General features: G+C 36.8%; 1 protein-coding gene across 3 annotated transcripts in view; it reads right to left on the bottom strand.

The window, feature by feature from the left end:
• LOC102586412 (protein DDB_G0276689) overlaps nt 1–18,721 on the bottom strand; it is a 73,480-nt gene that overhangs the window by 5,423 nt on the left and 49,336 nt on the right. For all 3 annotated transcript variants that reach the window (XM_006356569.2, XM_015313004.1, XM_015313005.1), the window contains 16 exons: nt 15,664–15,754; nt 15,450–15,527; nt 15,016–15,306; nt 14,694–14,891; nt 14,139–14,615; nt 13,615–13,776; nt 13,204–13,533; nt 13,040–13,122; nt 12,833–12,937; nt 10,240–10,468; nt 8,165–8,530; nt 5,242–5,343; nt 3,557–3,700; nt 2,977–3,065; nt 1,445–1,527; nt 1,237–1,352 (listed from right to left, as the gene is read on the bottom strand). In XM_006356569.2, coding sequence (XP_006356631.1) covers nt 1,237–1,352; nt 1,445–1,527; nt 2,977–3,065; nt 3,557–3,700; nt 5,242–5,343; nt 8,165–8,530; nt 10,240–10,468; nt 12,833–12,937; nt 13,040–13,122; nt 13,204–13,533; nt 13,615–13,776; nt 14,139–14,615; nt 14,694–14,891; nt 15,016–15,306; nt 15,450–15,527; nt 15,664–15,754 — 2,944 coding nt within the window. The remainder of the gene's footprint in view (nt 1–1,236; nt 1,353–1,444; nt 1,528–2,976; nt 3,066–3,556; nt 3,701–5,241; nt 5,344–8,164; nt 8,531–10,239; nt 10,469–12,832; nt 12,938–13,039; nt 13,123–13,203; nt 13,534–13,614; nt 13,777–14,138; nt 14,616–14,693; nt 14,892–15,015; nt 15,307–15,449; nt 15,528–15,663; nt 15,755–18,721) is intronic.

The raw sequence follows: 18,721 nt of genomic DNA on the forward strand, positions 1-18,721 counted from the left end.
ATATGAAAAAGTAGTCACCGGAATGATGGCACGGTGCTACAAAAATTAAATATGAAAAAGTAGTCACCGGAATGATGGCACGGTGCTACAAAAATTAAATATGAAAAAGTAGTCACCGGAATGATGGCACGGTGCTACAAAAATTAAATATGAAAAAGTAGTCACCGGAATGATGGCACGGTGCTACAAAAATTAAATATGAAAAAGTAGTCACCGGAATGATGGCACGGTGCTACAAAAATTAAATATGAAAAAGTAGTCACCGGAATGATGGCACGGTGCTACAAAAATTAAATATGAAAAAGTAGTCACCGGAATGATGGCACGGTGCTACATAAATTATATATGAAAAAGTAGTCACCGGAAAGATGGAACGGTGCTACACAAATACCAACGGATATGGGGTTGACACAAAACAGCCCTAGAAAGTCACCGAAAATTGATGCATGGTGACCTGTCTGACTAAGTTTCTTCCCTTGAACATGGGGTTCATGCATGTATCATTTGTCCTACTTTTATTAACATAATCATTGGCCAGACGGGCGGCATATGTTGGTAATAGCCACCCGCCGGCAGCGGAAACTCTTTGATTTTCTACCAAGATCGTAGAGGCTCTGATACCATGTTAGATTAGGTCTTAGGCCTAACTCACACCCCAAAAGCTAGCTCAAAGGGAGGAGGATTGCCCAAGCCTTATAAGGAGTCCACCTATCTCATTAACCACCGATGTGGGACTTTTGTCATTCTTTAACATTTAGCATAGATGGAGATACTACTCGCGTCATAAATCAGATCCGACTGTTTGAAAAAAATAATAGATTACATTAACATTTGGATTCTTGAAATGTTGTGCATTTCTATCATTGACAAGGTGAAAGAATGACAGGACAGTCAGAGGGGTTAATCAACTCCAACCTTTGGCACTACTTTATCCTTTGATAACCGTTAAAAACTCATGAAGCATAAGATCATTGGAATAGGTTGCTATGGTTGGTGCTAGTTAAAGCAGTTTTAACATATGATGGTTGAACCAGGAGAAGTAGAGTATACTTAAATACAAAATACATGTCCCTTAACAACAAAAATAAATAGATAAGCGTAGCATTTGACACACCTGCATATGAATTCCTTAGGAAAATGAGTGTTTAAAAAAAAAAAAAGGGAAAAGGCAGGTCAATCATCTGTCGCTGAACAGACAAAAACACACATTGAGGACCATTGCATTCATAAGAATACCTGATCCCAATCATCATCATCGATGGTGCCTTTAATGTTCCTAAAGAACTCCGTGAGTTGGCTTCCCCTCTTTCTCTCAGCAAGTGATGCAGCAACACCAGCATATATATCAACAGCTAAAACAGTTGAGCATAAACCAATGATAAGTTCAAATACTTGTCCTGGAAAGTTTTGAAGAAAATTGGAAGTATGAGTCTATGAGAAGTACCTGGAAGGTTGAACTCATGGATCACCTGGAAAGCCAAGTCAAAATTCCTCTCTGCAAGAGTCTCTGCAATTTCACACCTCCTCCTGCATTTCGATAAATACAAATTTTCAAGCCCTAGCATCGGATAAAATGCTCTACAAAATTTTCCTGACTATCAAGTCACAAGGGATAATGTTGGAAATGCTGAAAGCCAAGGGATTTAATATTGCTATATGTTCATTAGTCATTGGACACTATAAGGCCACTATTTACTATCCAAGTGACATTACTGACATATTGAGATTACTCTTTCTCTAATAATAGCTTCTTTTGCCATGATCAACTTGATTTTCAGTTTTGATTTATAAACTCAAGTTGCTTCACCACCTTGAGTTTGATGTGGTGAGTGAAGAGTCGAGAGAATCAATATTGTTATACCTCAGAATCTATCTAGGAAAATAGTATAAAATATTCTTCCCAATCCCGTCATAATAAAGAAAATCAATAATTAGGCAATTTTCTTTATTTAAATACTTCCTTTATTTCATTTTGCCTACAATTTAAAATTTCATTTAGCCTAAACTCAACAAAGAGTTCTCTTTATATATTGTGCACCACCTGATCCAAAATAAAAATTGCTGGTGTGACTTTGAAAACAAGACCACGAGCTCTTAACACCCTGCCTATTTGAGTGCATAAAATATTGTATTTTAGATTCCTTTCCCGCTATTTTAGTATACAAACGAAAAAAATAGAAAAAGCACAGGAGCACACAAATAGTCATGAAATAGTTTAAAGGAGCCTCCGCTAGTTCTAAACAGCTAAAACCAAATACCATTTTCGCATATATACACAAGATATTGCATTGCAAGGTGGCAAGAATCATACTGAATCTGTTCTGAGACCAATGGACAATGTTGTCTACAGTGAAGGGCGTTATACTTGGTTGGGCTTTCAGAGAAGGAGTCAAAGATGTATAATATAGGATGTAATGTAAATCCTTTGGCTGGGTACTTTGGAAAGGAATAGGAGAGCCTTTGAGTGGGTTGATAAAGATATGCGTCTAGTTTTTGTTGCTAGTCAATGTTTTATTGCAACCTCACGCATTGATCACAGATGACTGGGATGTTATTAATTATATTTTGGTGTAGGTTATCTACTTTGTGCATACCACTTGTACAGCAGGACTTGGATCAAACAGCATCAACAAATTATTACTTCACCAAAGAACACAGATATGGTAACTTCAGGGTATATAGAAAACCAAAGCATAAAACATAAAAAACCAAAACGGTTTAATATTTAGCTAGACACATTCTTTTTTTTGAGAAAAAAAAGAAAAAATGGAGAACAAAAACTAGACCAAATGCATTTCAGGTCACCCCATCAAGGAGGGGAAGACCTTCTGGATTCTCCCTGTTTCTTTGTGCGCAGCTGCCAGAGATGGTAAAATAGTTCTTGATTTTTTTATCCAAAATGCGTAGTTTGAATAGTTCAGACAGACTGAAAAATCACGAGACAAAAGGAGATCAAAAACCAAAACTAGAACAAACCTGAAAGTTTCAGGATCATTTGGATTCCCAAAAAGTGAATGCTTCCACTGTGTTCCTTCTGCATCATTAAAGCATTTGACAACATCTATCTGCAAATCAGCAAGCATGAACAATCATGAACTCAAGATAGGCATGAAACAGCTTAAGCATCGAAACCCTTGAGAATGCTAACAATCAAGTCCAATTTACTACTGAACGATGTTAGAAGCATTATCATTAGATCTGTTGGAAGTCATTTACAAATCCTCTTTCCTCAATCATTTCTAATCAGTAAATGGCTCTAAGAGATCAGAGATGCTTATTTTGACACATAGAATTTTCCTAAAACAGTTCGTTAATGCAACTTGCTTTTTTGAGAAGAATCTCCCATGATTCTGGATCCTTACAGAAGTTTCATGGGAAAATAAAATGGCTATCGTTCAGAGCATCAACTCTTCAACAAAAGAGAATAAGGTCCAGAAAGCAGCATCAAATTGAAAGAAGCAACAAAAAGTAACAGGATATGCGCCTACTGCATTTTGCTGACAGGTGAAGATATTTTCAGTGTCAGTTTACAAGCATCCTATACTTACAGTCTTACCTGGATAGCAACTCTAGCAGAAAATTTGACTAGTCCTTCTTCAGTTAGTTTCTCAGAGGCACTTTTCCCTCGGATGCCCTTGGTAATAAGCTTAGTAGACTCTCCTGCTTTATGTCGTGCTGACAAGCCTTCCTCGAAATGCATCTACATCACAAATGAAGGCTAAGCAGACGACACAGGAGTAGGTGTACAAGTTAGCAACTAAAACCACACAGAAGGTGATATAATTTAAGATTCACAACGTAGAAACGTGACATAAAAGATGAATGTAATCCCTGCATAGGGAAAGAGGAGAGGATCTAAAGATGCAGATAAAGAGTATGTACTAGCAATGCAATAGACAAATAGCAAAAGAGAAAACAACTTGTGATAATTCACAAGAAGAAATATGTTTCCGACGCGATTGAGATGCCAGTGCACTATCACGTTGTGTATATCCTGTGCCATTTATGTCAAGCAATTATCTCAAACTACTTACCCATGCATATATTCAATTATTGGTCTAACTGATGTATAAATACCATAATTTATACTCTTTTAATATCCATGTACTTTCTGTATTTGTATACTATAGACAGAAAAAGATATAGGTGGATTAATTCTCAAAAAAAGACAAAGATATAGGTAAATACGATTTTTTTGAAAGAATTCGTAGTAAGACCACATTGCTGATATTAATTTATCTAACATAATAATTAAATACATTCTAATTAATGTGCTATACATAATAACATAATAGATAACTATATTCTCAGAAATATAATATAATAAACAACTATATATAAGCACAGTACACACACGATTTATATATATAACCAAGCAAAAACCTTTATTTACACAATTAGATATTATGAGCCTAATAAGGTCTTTCTGTGGGGAAAAAAAAAGGCATCAAAGCATAAGGAAACAAGTTATGCAGATTGCTTGTCATCCTAGAGTTTCAAACAAATTCCACCACCTAATCATATTGACTGCACTACTGCTATATCAATTATACTTTAGTTGTTACTCAATCATAGTTGATGACACCCATCACTGGGTATCACATAACTGTATTTTGAATGTTTACCTCATACAACTATTCAGAGGGCACAAATAAATCTATCAAGGACACTTTCTTATTATTTCGTTGATATGTTTGTCATATGGAGAAAATCTATTCTAAGGTCCCAAGACCAATGAAATTATGTCTGTTATATTTAGAAATAATAAATAAGTGCTTAAGTTGCTCCCATCCTTTAAGAATTTTCGTTTTTCTTTGTTGATTAATGATCTATTATTAAATGAAGTGCAATTTATAGAAATATCACATATACTTTATTACCCTTGAAGTTACAATTACAATAAAAAAATAGAGATTCCATCACTTAGTGAGTAATCCAATTCAAGGAGCAACCAGCCATCATTCACAAGGCAGCTGAGGAACATCAAGTGGCTAGTGTCAAATTCACATCTTTTCCTATTGGAATATGACTGCATTTCTTGCATTAGAGGCTCTCCCACTGTTAACTTAACTGTGCCTTAGCCAGTTTTTGTTGGCTTTCCTAAGAATGAAACTTAGGACAGAGAGTAACGAGAGCAAAGCTCTCAAGCTTAGGATACGTAAAACTAATAATTCATTGGTGACCATGAACACCATCTATAATTCAGATGTGCAATAGAACAAGTTCTTAAAATGGACTGACCTTGGCATTCTCCAAGTGTCTTATAGCTTCTTCTTGAGAAGAAGAGTTCATAAACAATTGTATACAACAAAGCCCAGCTGCCACATGATCCTTCTTTATCACCTGATCATCAAGCAATTTTCAAATACACAAGAAGAGACATGGCATTAGTAGAGACACAAAATGGAAGCAAATTGACTAAGCCAACCTATCATAGAATATGTTAAAGACTTGACCAAACTCAGTTGCAATCCAGCAGAGATTAACATATAAGAATGTCTAAAATTTGATCAAGCTCCTCTTTCCATGGCCATTGAAACATCGCACTTCAATTTAATGGATAGAGTGGAGCGCGGAGGGAAGGATGAACTAGTTATATAAATGTGACGAGAAATCAAAGACATCCAGAATCTTTGAATTGGTAGCTAGCTAGTCCAGCAAGTAGATGCTTCAATGTTATGTAGAGGTCTTAGACAAGGAGACCCTATGTCACCTTTTTTGTTCGTTCCTACTGACTATGGAGGGTCTGACCACATGTTCAGAACAACAAAAGTAAATGGTTGGGTAATGGGATTCAGTGCTCAGATAGGGAGGGGTGATGATCTGGATATCACACATCTTTTCTATGCAGATGATGCCTTGGCTTTCTGTGAAGCAGAAGTGGAACAAATCAGACACTTATGAGTAATCCTTACAATATTTGAGGGCATCTCGGAGCTTCAGGTTAATTGGTCGAAAAGTTTTCTCTTCCCAATTAACAAGGTAGACAATTTACAAAGTCTAGCTAAGAATCTGGGATGTCAAATAGCTTCTCTTCCTACAAAGTACCTGGGATTGCCTCTAGGGGACAAAACAAGGAGTTGAAAGTATGGAGTGAGGTGATGGACAGATGTAAGAAAAGGCTCTCAATATGGAAAAGTCAGTACCTATTATTGGGGGTAGGTTGACTCTCATCAAGTCAACTTTAGATGGGCTACGTACGTACATGCTGAGTCTATTTACAATACCCTAGAGCATTAAGAAGAGAATCAACATAATGAGAAGATCCTTCATTTGCAAGGGAACAAAGAAAAGAGAGGCAACAACCTAGTGAAATGGGAGATACTCACTTTGACCAGAAAACAAGGTGGCCTTGGCATGAGAAATCTTAGCTTCCAGAATAATTGTTTGCTACAAAAATGGCTATAGAGATTTTGTTCAGAAGATAGAGCCCTATGGAGAAGATTCATAACAGGGAAATGTGGCTTGTTTAGCCAATGGACTACTGAGGAGGTGATGGGGTCATTTGGATGCAGTGTGTGGAAGACAAGAAGCCCATTAAAAGTGACATGTTTTGCCTGGTTTGTCATAAGAAAAGCTTGCCTTACTCATGAGGCATTACAAAAAAAGGGGGATGCAGTTTTGCTCAAGATGCTTTATGTGTGAGCAGAAAGCACAAGTAAATAGTCATTTGTTCCTTTAGTAAAACTGCTTCAAAATTGTGTAATATGTTTGTGTATAATAGGGGTTAGCTCGGTGATGCCAAAGACAACCATGGAGCTCTTAAATAGCTGGACAGGAATTGGCAACAGAGGGAAAAGTGAAGACTGGTGGAAGACTATCCCAGACTGTATATGGTACTCTATGGAAAGAAAGGATTGCTAGGTGTTCTGAAGGACAAAAAGATAGTTTCAGAAGATAAAAATGAAATGCTCAAGTATTTTGTTTTTTTGGTGTAGGCAAGATTTGGTAGGGAAAAGCATAGAGATAGTTGATTTTATACAAAACTTGTAATTCGGTATATCTTTTTGACGGTGTGCCCACCACCCGGTGGGATGTGAGTTTCCTTTGAGTGTTTTGTGAATACAAAGTTAACTTTATCTCAAATGCATGTTGAAAGTAATGTCCTTCACCTTTTTCTGTCTCACTTAGTTGTAATTAAGGTCTAAAGGTTAGAGAGCATCAAAGCCATAGACTCCTGGAGTGAAGTTTGTGGGAAAACAAAAAGATAGGGCTTCTTAAATTTTATGAGAAAACTTGGATCAAGAAACCAGCTATACAGTAATGAAGTCGCTAAAGATATAATAAAAAATAAGTGTACTCTCTCTATCAGTTTAATCTAGATACATGGGTCACGGTCACACAATTTAACAGAAGTTATACATTAAAACCAGTGTTGTCAAAGGTGTGCTTAAGCCCTAAAGTGATGCTCAAAACACACTGAGCGTTTTGCCTCGCTTAACGTGCACTTTAGTGTCGTCATGAAGGCTCTAAGACATATTTTTCCCAACAAACGAGTATTGCCTGAAGAGGCTTCACTAAACAATTGATGTTTCACTTTACCATTATTTTTATTTTTTCAATTTCATTGTCCATATATTTGTTGCTCGTACTTATAATTATAGCCTTGGACTAAACATATATATATATATCTGTATTTTTTCTCCATTTGCACTATTTTTCATTAAATCCCACACTTTTTTGCGCTTGAAGGCCCAAGAGACCTTGGAGTTTTTTGCACTTTCCTCTTTGAATAACACTGATTAGAACTGAAAAAATCATTCAGAGAATTCTGGAGTGAAGCTTGTGAAAAAAGGAAGCGTTGAGCTTCTTGAGGTTTACCGAGGAACCCAAACTAAGAAACTATCTATCCTGGAACCTAAACATGAAATCGAAGAATTTGGACTTCTCTTTTTTTTTTTTTTTGGATTAAGAGCTGAAGCATTCCTTTAAAACTGTGAGTAATAAGTCAGAGCAGAGAGGCAGTCCACTCCTAGTCAAAATTTCATAGTGTATCTGATGAAATGGATAGATTTCACTAGCCTTATAATTTTTGCCATCTCCATCGATTAAAGGTCTATAATGCCAAAGGTACATGTAAAGAAATTTAACATCAGATTAGACGCAGGGTCACCGTTGCTTCACATTTTAAAGAAAGAGTTCAAAGGAAAAGATTGTGGAATACCTGAAACTTGTATAAATAATTGAAATGCTTGTGAGTTTCACAATAAGTACAGATGCGAGAAAGTGCTGCAGTTGTATGTTTGTTCACTGATGGATCTAGTGACGTTATATTTGAAGTTCTTCCTGACAATACTTCCTCCAAAACAGGCATGGCCCCATAAGCAATGCACAATTCACACAATAGATCAAGGGTCCCATAATCTGTAGCCAAAGGATCTTGTCGTTGAGGGGAAGAAGACGAAGTGACAACGCCCAATGAAGATGGTTGAGGAGGTGGAGGAACAGAATTGGGAGGGAAAAATAACAAGCAAGCATCCTTGTAATGGCCATGTCGAAACATGAAATCAAACAGATGTTGGCGAGCATACTGCATTTTAAAGTGTAATACATCAGTGGTAACACAGACATCAAGTAGTGAGCATGCCTCACTGCTCTTACATGGAACAAGTGAAGAATTGCAATATCAATAAGCTGAAGACCAATATTAAGAGATGAAGAGAAAAAAATAAATGAGGTGGTGGGGTGAGGAAGAACTATACATAAAGCATTTAACGTTTAGGGCGTGCTCACATCCTAGATGAAGGAAATAACTCATTCAATTTCCAAAGACAATATCCCCCCCCCCCCTTCAATATATAAGAGATGATTCTTATATTAGCAAGAGCCCACATTTTTATTATGCAATACAACTTTTAACAAGTTTGAAGAACATGAAACAATTCTATAACTAACTATGGTTTTACCCAATTGGTACCAAATAACTATAAATTTAGTACTTATAACATCAAAATGGATTTAACAAAACTACTATAAAAAATACTAATCCCAATATTAAACATCACCAAAAAAGAGTTTCAACAAGTTCACAGAAAGACAACATCAATTGCATAATTGAACTTTAATTTTCAATTTATCAGCCATGATAACGAATTAATTTGCAGCATTCAAATTCATATTCAATTGCTTTATTAACTATGATGATAATATCCTCAATTGCAATGATTGATTTTTATTTTCCATCCAAATTTATAAGTCAAAAATCGAAAAAGAAGGAGAAGGAAAAATCATTAATTGGAAAAGAATATGGGTAGCAGAGAAGTAGAAGAGAGAACGAGAAGAGGACTCAAACATCCTAACAAGAAAGAGTCATCTTAGACCAAAAACAAGGAAAAAGAAGCAAATCAAGAGAAGCTAAGAGACATTAGTAGTAGAAGGTGTAGCAAATCAGAAAAGGAGAACATGATAAAGAAATATTAAAGCATACCTAGAGTGAGTCTAGTGCATGTATACCAAAAAAAATATTTATTTATTTTTAGAAGGGAAAGAAACTGTACTAGCTTTATATGATTTCAAAATTAACGTGACATCTATTCTGAACAAATTTCTTTACTTTTCTTCACTACTAACTGCTATTTCCATGCTCCATTTCCAAACTAAATACTCCCTCCGTTTCAAAAAGAATGACCTCCTTTCCTTTTAAGTCTGTTTAAAAAAGAATGACCTCTTTCTTTTTTTGGTAACATTTTAATTTCAGCTTTCCACGTGGCATGTTTAAGGCCACAAAATTAAAGAGCAATTTTGTACATTTGACATAACTTTAATTTAGGACCACAAGATTCAAAAGTCTTCTTTATTTTCTTAAACTCCGTGCCAAGTCAAACTAGATCATTCTTTGTGAAACGGAGGGAGTATAATATTCTTTGACGCTATTCTCTCTCAAACACCAGGAAAGTCAACCCACGATAACTGAAAAGGCTCCAAACTTCTTGAATTAAATGATAAAGAAGGCTTGTATGAAAATAACATAAGATATAAAAATAAGAACCTAGCATTCATAATTGACAAACTAAGAAACCATGCAGTCATTGGGGAATTAATTATATATAGTGCAAATGCATGTAAGATATTGAAGGGAATAGCAAATGATCAAATTGCTACAAGTAATACTCCAATATAACAAATAGACACAGATGCTTCTTTATGCTTATCGAGATATAAATTGAGTAAAGGATCTTGAATAAAAACAAATAGGGTTATCCCAAAATGTGCTTGTCGTAGGTAAAATTTAAAACTTACATCTTGAAAATAACTGATGCATTCAGCATATCTAACACTGTCCAAGTTGCTCTTAGGTTCTTCTTCAAAGTATGTACTGTTGGAAAAATTGTCATTGAAAGCTTCTAAAAAAAACTTGAGTCTCTCTCCCCGTGCAAATTTGGATGGTAGGAATAACACATTGAGATAGGAATCCGCAGAAAGAGAATCATCTAAAATGGCTGGTGCACTTCGAGCCAGATGCTCATACCTTGCATTGTTGCCAGGAAAATCAAGACAAGAATATAACCTTAATAGTGAAGGTAAACACCCCAATAGAGAAATGAGCTGATTAATGCATTTTGTGTGTATCTCACTCAGAGCAAAGAGTGACAAAAGACAAGAACTTAAAGTTATTGACTAATTTTTTTTTTTTTTTTTTATTTAATTAATATGGCTGGTGCACTTCGAGCCAGATGCTCATACCTTGCATTGTTGCCAGGAAAATCAAGACAAGAATATAACCTTAATAGTGAAGGTAAACACCCCAATAGAGAAATGAGCTGATTAATGCATTTTGTGTGTATCTCACTCAGAGCAAAGAGTGACAAAAGACAAGAACTTAAAGTTATTGACTAATTTTTTTTTTTTTTTTTTGATGAAGTAAAGTTTCATTGTTTGCATCAAGACGATGCAAAAAGATAGTATAAGGATATTGCAATTGAGCTCACAAACAAAGAAGTTAGCACTTAGCTCCTTAAACAGAGGCGGCTATTTTAAAAACCAGGGAGCTAATAAAATGCAAAAATATATCAGGGGAATCCACAGGGGTTACATTGAACCAACTAAATAAATACAAGAGACATCTAGCCTTGACAAAATGATTTGGAGTTGATACACCATCAAAGCATCTTATATTCCTTTTTGACTGTAAAGGGATCTTCTTATTGACTAAGTTACGCTACAAAGGATAGTGTTTTTCAAAAGAGAGGTGAGGGAAGTTTGCAATTCAAAACAAAATATTTAAACAAGGGACAAGATGGTCATCTCCAAATCACTTAAAATCTGTTCTCCAATCTATGGTCTACAAAATCTACTGTACTATGCAAGAAACCAGTCAGTACACTGCCCTAACAGGATGAAAACCAGATATTATTCAAACATGAAATGGTTAACAATCAGAACTAGTATGAAACCACCAGCTGGAACATAGCAGAGATTAAAATTGGGTAAATTGTAACAGACAAGAAGGAAGTGCTTTAAAATTGCAGAGGGGAACAGCCAAACCATTCAGAAGTTAGACATTCTAGGTTGAATTCTATGATCGCCAAGTTAAATAGAAACAAGACCTATCACCATACCTCTTCCCCAGCAGAAAAAGAAAAAATACAAAAGAAAAGGGAAAACAAAATGTAAAACGGTTGGCTCCATTGTGTCAGCAACTGATTTTCCTTGTAAAAATATAGCCCAAAAACAGAAGACATACCTAAAATGTCATTGATAAAAGTAATAAACAGTATTGATGTTTGGGCATAAAACACCGATATACAAGTAGTATACCAAAAGGTAAAACCTACAAAAGATATGGTTTTCTACGAACGTCACACTATATTATAATCTAAGAGGAACTTCATGGGTGCACCAATAGAAAATAAGAGATAAGAGGCTACTCCTTAATGGTACAAATTCATCTCTAGGCTTTCAAAAGCACTCCTATTTCTTTCTCTCCACACGATCCACATAAGTGCTAGTGGAGCCACGATCTATGTTCTTCGTCTTCTCCTATTTCTTACTATTCATATCATTGAATAAAAAATCACACCAAAACTAAATTTGATGTTGGGTTTAAATATTATCTATGTAGAGTGTAGTTCTCAAAGAGTATGATCATCCAACCAGAATCCTTTAGACGATTGGTAGGAATAAAATAGCTCAAGACAAGATAAATCCCTAGAGCCATTGACAATCCGCATTGCACAAGTTCTAACACCACCCCGCACGTGAAACCTGATTCAATGGCATACATGTGGAGTGAAGTCTGAAGACTTCTTTCTCTATTTTTTTCGAGTGAGAAGACTACAGTGGCTCATAATGGGCTGAAATGTGTGACTGGAGCATAGAGAGCATGCTTGAAAAGCCAGTGAATGAGCTTTGAGCAGAATGAAAGACCCGACAAACTCGGTGGTTCTAGAACAGATTTAATCGCTCGATGGGCTGAATTTAGAGAAAGGCACAAAGCAGCTCAACTGATTGCTTTGAGAGGGGAGCCTAGAGGGAAAAGATTGTGAAATTGTCCTACCATAGTTAGAGATCAAATACAACGTGAAAGAATCAGAGACTCCAACCCCAAACGTTAATGCAATGTATGGAGTAGCTCAGTGCATTATAAAATACAAAATCCCTTTAGAAACCCTTGCAAAATAACTCTAGGATGCTATTTAACAGTGCCATCTTGTAAATATAGCAGTAGCCTCCTAACTGTTGCTGATTGGCTTTAAAACAACCTAAGAAAAAGAAGAGATCTAACTGCATGAATATAGGAAAGATCAGAACCAGCATTTGCAGATATGATGTCTCATGTGTTCCTTGTACTAAATCATCAACATATACAGTACAAAACTTGTTACTATCTTACATGGACCTAACAGATGAAACATCCACTGGTGGACCTCCTTCAATGGTGCCAATAATCTCCATTATAACAGTTGCAGCATCACCCTTGTATAATTGAAGTGCTTGCCTAAACATTGTCAAAAGGTTAAAAAAGTACGAGATAAGAAATCAAAAATAGGTTTTTATTGGAGGTTGACAAAGAATAGGAAATAATATTATTTTTACATACTTAAATTTAACACGAGCTTGCGTGTAGCGCTCCATCCTAATCAGAGCATGCCCCCATGCATTCCACACAGGGAAAACATCAATCTGAGAGTAAGTTTGCCAATTAGAACTACTTTATGGTGCAAAGAGGACAATCATGCACATAGAACGTCTTTCTTATACTACCTTACACTTCTTGCAAGTGTAAACAGCCATGCTGTATTTCTCGTCTAGAATTAATCTATTCCGAAGATGCTCAGATGACTCTTTATCAGCGATATCATCAAGTGAGGCAGCTACTCCGAAACCCAAAAGACTTTGCAGCAATTCAGCACGTACTAGCCACATCTCAGCTTGTCCCAGTACTTCAGACAGCTCATCTGTCAATTGACTACCCACACTAGAGCTGCCAGCATCAGAAGATGCATCATCTGCATCCCGACTTCTTTCCAAATTACTAGACAAGTCAGTGCTTCCAGAAATCTTTCTAAGAAGGGATTTAGCAAAAAACAGGCCCTACAAGATCAAAGCTCAACATATTACTGCACAATTTCATCAGTAATTTGATTTAGTCTACACTGAGAGCAAAGTAGATACCTGAACAAAAGTTTCTGTGGCATGATATGCTCGGCCAATAGTTTCCATAGTTGCATTCTCAGGTATCTTTTGGGAGCTTAATACACTTTTCATCTGGCCTATACACAAGTCCAAAGCACCTTTGGCAGATGCACTCTCATCCGAACACATTGAAAGCAGGGCCTAAATTCCAAAGTATAAATAATTAAAAACTTTAAAACAAAACAAAGCAGTTGAATTGGTGTGTTTTAGAGTGCAGAACACAATTAAGAATAAACAGGAACAAATGCAATTCAAGGAGTGAATTCTGCTTTCATGACACGGAAAATTAGTGCCACATTTTCTAAAATAAAGAGGAGTGATGTCATAAAAGTATCCAAGTCCTGTATGTCAAACTATCCTCAATCCCAACTTCACATCCATCCGTTATGGTCCAGCAAAAACATATTCATCTTCAGTTAACAGAGACAAATGAACCACCTCAAAGCTAGCACCAGGTATGGTCCAGCAAAAACATATTGATCAGAAAGAAAAAAAATGCATACCTTGAAAAGAGTTATATCCGGGGTACTTTCATACCGATGAGAAGAACGGACAGCTTCATCCTTCTTTGGGTCACCTGTGAGCATCCACATCTCAGCAATTGCAACAGCAGGCAGCCGTTCTTGCCCATCTGCAGAAAATAATGTAACACGGTCTTCCTGAATGGAAGTAGTTGGCTCCCAAGCCACCCTCTCTGATTGCATTACTCCAGAGCTCTTTCTCTTCCTATCTTTGGCTGTACCTTTATCTCCAGTTTGGACCCAAGAAAATGCTCTGCGGGCTTCTTTTTGAAAATTACTAAGGCTACTAGTGAATGATGACCTTGTGGGTGTTCCCAATTTTGTCTTCTGTCTTGCTCTTGGAGTTGAAATTGAAATCCTCGGGTCCCTGGAAGGAGAACTAATGCTGACAGCAATAGCTTTGGCAGCATATATCAGAATCATATTGTTGTCTCTCAAGGAGGAGAATTCCTTAAGTATCTGCAAGGAAAAAAACAAGACCACATCAAAGAAAATGACAAGAAAAAACTAACATTCTCTAAGCTTACAACTTATTACCAGAGAAGCAGATTGAAGTTGTTTTCTCATCAGCAAAACCTCTAGAATCAAATGAGGGTGCTCGTGTAGCGGAGAGCATTTTTGCTGCAACGGTAACGGCAAAGAAGCCAGAACACGTAATCCTAATGCCCAAGAGTTGAGCCTGGAAACTTCCAACTCGGATAAATTATTATCTCTTCTTTTGAGGAAAAAGTGAACCTTCAGAGAATAAAAAAAATACACTAAAGGAATTGGTAAATTGGAAGGAGAATTTTAAAATTCTGATAGCAATCAATTCCAGAGCAACTCGAATAAAGAATGTTTTAGGAAGAAATGTCATTACGAGAAGCTGCTTTGATCGAAGGTTGGGCAAAAGCTGCATTGCACTCATTGCAACAGGTAAAGCATCTGCAGTATCACGTAAAGAAGAAAGAAAACGTGAAGCTTCTGCAGGGCCTCCACCGTTTAAAGGATCTGCAGTGAGAAGCTTCACAAGTTGACGCCCCTGCAGCTCTCTGCGCAGTTCAATAGATAGCCCTTCACTTTCAGCAACTTTTAAAGCAGCAGAAACAGCTCCCTTCTCAGCTAATCTAAGGGCAAGACCTTCGGGATCTTCTTTACACTTAGACTCCACCTAAAATTCAAAGTCCCACATGAGATGCAAAGGTGAAATCAAACACTGGGAAAGTAAAAGGAGAGGTCTAGAAACACAAACGTGATTGTGATCTTAGAATTACCCTAAACCCAACCATAAAAAAGAAGGAAGGAGCTAATAACCTCTAGCCAGCTGCGGAAGCGGTTATCTGCACTTAATATATGGCTGTACCTCAGGAGAGCTTGTCTCATCTGAACAACCTAGTTGTACCATCAATGCATTAAGAGAAAAGACATAAAGTTAGCATACCAAGTACATATATATAAAAAGCACACAAAAACCAATGCCTAGCAATAGCAATAAGTGTGAGCTTAAAAAACCATGGAACTCACATACCTCATCTTTTATAGGATCATTTTCGAGCAAGTGGCAGCTGCACATAGTGAGAACATCCAAAGCAGCATCTAGTTCCCATCTATGCAAATATCTGGAGACCCAAAAAGATAGAGCTGAGCTTTCTAAATATCAAACTTCCAGAGCAACACCCAATCTGTGCAATAGTCTAAGTTAAAATAAATTAATTAATTAATCAATGGAACAAAATAAAATGCAAAGCAGCAGAAACATCTGCTCTTGACATGGGTTATAAGGAGGCTGGCACTAAGGCCCCCTATTAATTTTTAACTATTATTAGAGGTCTGAGACAAACCCCACACAAATACAAGGTGAATTTGCTCTCCACCCCAAACACATAAAAACAATTGACTATGCTACAGTTATTTATCAAAGCAAGGGTATCTCACTTTAGAGAAGCAAAGGAAATAGAGAAATATTTGTTAAGTTGGAAAACTTAGGGACTTGGAGAAAGAAGGTGGCTACGCTCTAGATTCCAGAGCAGGGTAACTTTCTGATAAGTTCTTGTAGTCCTTGATTTCAGGTTTGTTTTTCTATTTATTTCTTTTTTATGACGGTGGTGTCCGGGTAAGTTTGCACGCCGAACACTATTTCACCAGATATCTGCTATCTTCTACTAGCACAAACATTAGGTAACTCTGGCCACCAAGGCTTAGACAAATGAGAAGAAGGTTTGCCTTTTTCAATACTGAGAAAGGTAACAATATTATAAATATTAAGCACACAGGATGTGCTTGAAGCCATAATTACAAGTTCAAAACAAATAAAAGTATGTATCCTTGTTCTTTTTTTCTTTCTTTTTTTTTTGGAAACTGATAACTTAGTATATATTGATAGAGACCGATCAATACATGGGCTGTACTGGAGCAACATTTACAAGAAAATCCAAATCATGTTACCCTATGTGGCTATGTCTATAATGAATCTACCACATCAATAATAGATACAGGATCATTAGACCAAATCTGAAAATTACACCAAATATACAGAATGAAAATACGATTTAACTTGATCTGTTCTATACTATTCTCTACATTCTCAAAACACCTAGCATTCCTCTCCTTCCAAATTGTCCATCATACGCTGGCCAGTATGATTCTCCATGTTGAGAATACCTTTGACTAATAAAAGTGTGCTCTGTAACGGTTTAAGTTTTTAGATGAGATGGTCACACACTTCAACATGGTATCAGAGCAGGCATAGGTCTTGGGATCGAATCTCACCACCACCCAAAGAATTTCCATTTGCTTGACCCATGAAAAAGCGTGTTGAGAATATCATTAATTAATAAAAGTGTGCTCTCTAACAACTTAAGCTTTTAGATGAGATGGTCACACACTTCAACATGGTATCAGAGCAGGCATAGGTCTTGGGATCGAATCTCACCACCACCCAAAGAATTTCCATTTGCTTGACCCATGAAAAAGCGTGTTGAGAATATCATTAATTAATAAAAGTGTGCTCTCTAACAACTTAAGCTTTTAGATGAGATGGTCACACACTTCAACACTCCACCTACTTCTTTTCTTTGCATGAATCTCAGCTTCTTTACAGATTTGAAGAGTCTATGTAACCTTTCTTGGCATAGATCAGGAAAAGCCTTTAGGTTTAGGAATAACCTTCAAAGCTGACTTGTGGCCTTGCAGTGAAGGAACCAATGTCTTACAGTTTCTGCCTGCTCTCCACAAAAAACCACATCTGGGACATAAAGTTATCCGCCTTTCCATGAAATTGTCTTGTGTAAGAACTGCTTCCTTAGATATGAGCCAAATAAAACAGGATACCTTTTAAGTAATATTCACCTTCCAAATTTTCCAAGGCCAGTTGACATTCTGCTGGTTGAGGTTAATTCATCCACCTGTATGATTTGCCAATCTTGAAGGTTCCTTGGTCACTGCCATACCACCAAAGTTCATCTTCCCCTTCTTGTGTTCCTTTAAACTGGCCAATAGTGTTAACGAATTCTGAAACTTTTATGATTTCTCAGTCATTTACTTACCTTCTAAACCTGATTTCCACCCTTCAGGTGTCCACATTTCTGCAATGGTTCTTTGCTGTATAGCATTAAGTTGTGAATCTTTGGATAGATACTTCTTAGAACACACATCTCATGGCACGGATCTCCCCAGAAGCTTGTCTTTTCCCCGTTCTTTACATTAACCTTAGTGCTGCTCTTGAAGTCATCCCACAAAGCCCTTATAGATCTCCAAAGATTCACACCATATGGGGATAATTCCCTTGTCATCCACCTATTTCTCCCTCATACTTGGCTTCAATGACTTCCCCCACAACATTTGTTTGTCATTAGCATGCTTCCATAACCATTTCATTTGAAGGGCCTTTTGTGATTTACAAATTTTTAATATCCAAGCCCCCATGTCTTTACTTTATATCATCTTTCCACTTGACCAAATTGTACCGTCCTTGTTTTCCAGCCATAGGAACTTCTGATCCTGTTTAAACTGACAGTGATCACTCATGGAATGGGGAATAAAGACATCATTTAAGTAGGCATAGCATCCAGGACTAAGTTAGTTAGAGTTACTCTGCCTCCTAGTGACAATTATTGCCCCTTCCATCTAACCAGTTTCTTTTCACACTTTTCTATTACACTATTCCAGATTTCCTTGGATTTTGAATTGGCATCCCAAGATATGTAGTTGGGAGTGCCCTTCCACCTAGAATTGCATTCGCTGCCTCCATGTTAGTAACTTCATGAATGGGGTAAAAACTTTTTCTCCGGTTAATGTGCAACCCAGAAATTCCTTCATATAGGACCAATATTACACTCAGATATTTGAGTTGATCTTCCTATGCCCTACAAAAGGTGAGTATGTGTCGGCATATTACAGATGAGTCACCTCTAAACTTTCCCTTCCATCTCTAGCCACATCAAAACCTCCCAACCAGCTATTTGTATTTGTTGTTTTGAGCATGTTCTAAAGTCCCATTATAACTAACAAAAGCAGGAAAGGGGATAGAGGATCCCCCTTCCTGAGTCCCCTTTATGCTCCAAAGAATCATGTTGGTGCACCATCAA

Source organism: Solanum tuberosum, unplaced genomic scaffold (genome assembly GCF_000226075.1).
Source record: "Solanum tuberosum cultivar DM 1-3 516 R44 unplaced genomic scaffold, SolTub_3.0 scf00225, whole genome shotgun sequence".
Lineage (NCBI taxonomy): Eukaryota > Viridiplantae > Streptophyta > Magnoliopsida > Solanales > Solanaceae > Solanum > Solanum tuberosum.